Below are 3,542 nucleotides of genomic sequence, written 5' to 3'. Positions count from 1 at the left end.
CTGCTGCTGAAAGAGTTTCTTGGTTGCATTCGAGGGTCGGTGTCCTGGGGGATTTGCAGTAGGGACTGAGAGGTAACAACTACCAGGATGGAGAGAAACCTGTAATGGGTTAGAAAAGGACGGGGCAGGATTTGCTCCTTGGAAATGAGGGATGATCCCGTGATGTGGAGAGCATCTTTCTAGGTCTTCACACATGTCATTTTAGGAAGGCTTTGTGATATTTTTAGGAAGGTTCCCAGGGGACTTTCCCTGAGGGGTGAAGAGTCCCCCGGAGCAACCGCTCGCGGGGATCTCACCTGGGTTTCTTGCCTTGGCGGTGACTTCTCCGTGACATTTGTTGCATGCTTCGGGCTGGGATGTGAGTCACGTCGTGGAGATCTGGCCAGTCTAAATAAACCAGTCTATTCAGCGCTCCCATCATCCTTGCCGGGGCCTGCCCTCGGATAATGAGCCGGGGAGGACTTGGGATACGTCTTGCTGAAGCGAGACATCTGTTTACATGGAGCTGCCAGCGACGGGAGAAAATGTGGCAGAATAATTTAAAATAGCCACAACCGCCCTGGGCGAGCGGCTCTCGGTGCAGCAAATACTCCGTTGCTGTTAGGGGAGGGGAGTATCTCCCCAAATATCTCCCTCATTTGCTAAGAAAATGACATTTTGTGCAGATCACTGTCTCGGCAGCATCGTGACGGATGAGCGCGCAGAGCCAGATCCACTCAGGAAACATGGATTTTGAGTGAAACTCAGCCGTCGGAGAGGGCTTCCACCGAGTCCTTCCAGTTTAATTAGATAATGGCGCTGAAGCGAGACCACGGGGTGTAATTTGTCTGGGGAGGAGAGAAGCCACTTTCTCTTTCCCAATACTATATTGTGTAATAGCTGCATTTTTTTCTCCTGACTCCGGGACCGTGAACGGGTGCCAAGCAGAGGAGGAATTTCCATGCTCCGATAAGATGTTTACATCAGCCTAAACATCCCTGGCGCATTTGACATATTAAGTAATCTCTGGTCGTCCCAGTCGCCCGAGCAGGGGATGCTGCTGGGCGAAGACTCGGCCGTCAAAGTGCTTTGGCCAACGTTTGTCACCGCGGACGTTGGGTTCCAACCCCGTCGACCAGCACAGGCAGGACTTTTACAGCCCTGCGAGGGTGGTTTTGCTCCCATGGGAACGTTGTGCACGAGGCAGTTCCTGCCCCGGGGGCGGTGAGGGCAGGGTTAATGCTTTGGGAATATGCAAGAGCACTCGCCTGGATGCATGAGGTTTTCCTGAAGGGTTTCTGGGTGCAAAGGGTTCGCAGCAGGTGGAGAAGGGGATGCAGGGGTGGGATTGTCCTGCCCGTCCTTCCCACCAGCGCAGAGCGTGAAGCATCACATATAGAAAAGGCAGCACTTGGTCTATCAACCCAGGTGGATGCCCGCGTCGGTCTGGATGTGGTAGGCGTCATAAATGAGGTTGATTTCCCCTTTCCCAACGCAAAAAAAAGAGCGCTGAGGCAAAGATTTCACCCAGGCTTTGCCTGCCCCTCTCTCCCCCTGCAGAACCACGTCCTGACCCTGATGTCCATGGCGGCTCGCATCTACAAGCACCCCAGCCTGAAAAACTCCATCAACCTGGTGGTGGTGAAGGTGCTGGTGGTGGACGAGGCGACGGCGGGGCCGGAGGTGTCCGACAACGGCGGGCTCCCCCTGCGCAACTTCTGCAGCTGGCAGCAAAGGTTCAACCCCCCGAGCGATCGGCACCCGGAGCACTACGACACTGCCATCCTGCTGACGAGACAGGTCTGAAGGGTCCCTTGGGGATGCTCTGGGGGGGAAAGGAAAGGGGTCGAGGTGTCTCTGGAGGGAGAAGAGGGATCCCCCCACCATGCAAAGGATGGAGCTTGCAGCAAAGCAATTGGGGGAGTGGTTGCATTTGGGGTGCAGAGCCCCAGTGGGTTGCCCAGCTCTGCTCAGAGATGTTGGGGCTGCCGAACGTGGGACCCCTTCACCCTGCCTTACCCCCCCTGGGCGCTGCTCGCAAACAGGACTTCTGCGGACACCAAAGCTGCGACACGCTGGGAGTGGCGGATATCGGCACCATGTGCGACCGCAACAAAAGCTGCTCGGTGATTGAGGACGAGGGCTTGCAGGCGGCCTACACCCTGGCTCACGAACTGGGTAATGCATCCCTTCCCAAGGGCATTTCTGCTTTTTCAGCCCGGCGTGGCCAGTAGCGGGGCTGGGAGGGGATGTAGCACAGCCCAGCACCAGCATCTCCCAGCTGGGTACCACCCGCCAAGCCTTGGGCAGCGCTGAGGAACTTCTGGCACCGGCAGAAGCTGGTTTGCACCAGCAAATGCGCTTAGAAGTCCCTGAGTTGGTGTAAATTGGTGTGGTTGCCTGATGTGATGAGCTAAGGCGTGGGACCAAGCACTTCTCCCCTTTGGTTTGCTGCCCCTGGAGATGCGCTGACTAATTTGGGCTGCTTTGCCCCGCGTACAGCGGGCCGTACCTTCGAGATAGAGCAAGCACGCACCATTTTGTTTATCGCTTCTGATTTATCGAAGCAAATAGCTTTTGCAGCAAACACGAACTGCTTGATAAGTTATAGATGCTCCCAGCTGCCCACGCATCATCTGCAGGCTCACCGATGCTCTCTGCTCCCCAGGCCACGTGCTCAGCATGCCCCACGATGACTCCAAGACCTGCGAGCGGCTTTTCGGGCCCCTCGGCAAGCACCATATGATGGCTCCTCTTTTCATCCACTTGAACAAGACCCAGCCGTGGTCCCCTTGCAGCGCCATGTACCTCACCGAGTTCCTGGATGGAGGGCATGGTAAGGAGCCTCAGAGAATCATAGAATCATGAAGGTTGGAAAAGACCTCTAAGATCATCGTGTCCAAACATCAACTCACCACCACCATCATTTAAGAAAGCCTTTTCCTTAATTGCTCAGGCTTTTTGCAAAGCCTTGAGGGGTGTGTGGGATGAAAGGGGTTCAAAACAGAGCACGGACAGAGGTTTGGGGTGCCCTGCTTGGTGCATGGAGTCAAGCCTTGATGCATCTCTGCCTTCCCCAGGTGACTGCTTGCTCGATGCCCCGGCCGACCCCCTCTCCCTGCCCACCGAATTGCCCGGCCAAGGAGCCCTGTACAGCCTGGACCAGCAATGCCAGCAGATCTTCGGCAAGGACTTCCAGCACTGCCCCAACACCACGGAGGAGGACATCTGCGCCCAGCTCTGGTGCAGGACCGGCAGCGGGGAGCCCCTTTGCCACACCAAGAACGGCAGCTTGCCGTGGGCCGACGGCACCCCCTGCAAAGCCGGGGGGCTGTGCTGGGACGGCCGCTGCGTGCCGCAGGATGCCCTGAAGCCCCAGGTAAGGGGGGGGAGATTGGGGACCAACGGGCTGGGGCTCGACCCTTTGGGATTTCCAAACCTCTGCCTCCAGTCCTGCCATCTCCTGGACTAGCTTTGGATTTGCCTGAATTCTTTCCTGAATATCTCTCTTTCAACAGCACCTTTAGTTAATCTTTATTACTGGCAAGCCCAGCTCTTAGATA

At 56.4% G+C, this 3,542-nt stretch overlaps 1 protein-coding gene across 1 annotated transcript in view; it reads left to right on the top strand.

Annotated features, from left to right (window-relative positions):
* Positions 1–1,018: 1,018 nt before the first annotated feature.
* ADAMTS8 (ADAM metallopeptidase with thrombospondin type 1 motif, 8) overlaps positions 1,019–3,542 on the top strand; it is a gene marked incomplete at both ends in the record, with an annotated part of 6,301 nt that continues 3,777 nt past the window's right edge. The window contains 5 exons of the mRNA XM_009584206.1: positions 1,019–1,093; positions 1,540–1,779; positions 2,025–2,157; positions 2,648–2,815; positions 3,060–3,358. Coding sequence (XP_009582501.1) covers positions 1,019–1,093; positions 1,540–1,779; positions 2,025–2,157; positions 2,648–2,815; positions 3,060–3,358 — 915 coding nt within the window. The remainder of the gene's footprint in view (positions 1,094–1,539; positions 1,780–2,024; positions 2,158–2,647; positions 2,816–3,059; positions 3,359–3,542) is intronic.

This window comes from Fulmarus glacialis, unplaced genomic scaffold (genome assembly GCF_000690835.1).
Source record: "Fulmarus glacialis isolate BGI_N327 unplaced genomic scaffold, ASM69083v1 scaffold20568, whole genome shotgun sequence".
Classification (NCBI taxonomy): Eukaryota; Metazoa; Chordata; class Aves; order Procellariiformes; family Procellariidae; genus Fulmarus; species Fulmarus glacialis.
This window is presented reverse-complemented; position numbering and strand designations above follow the sequence as displayed.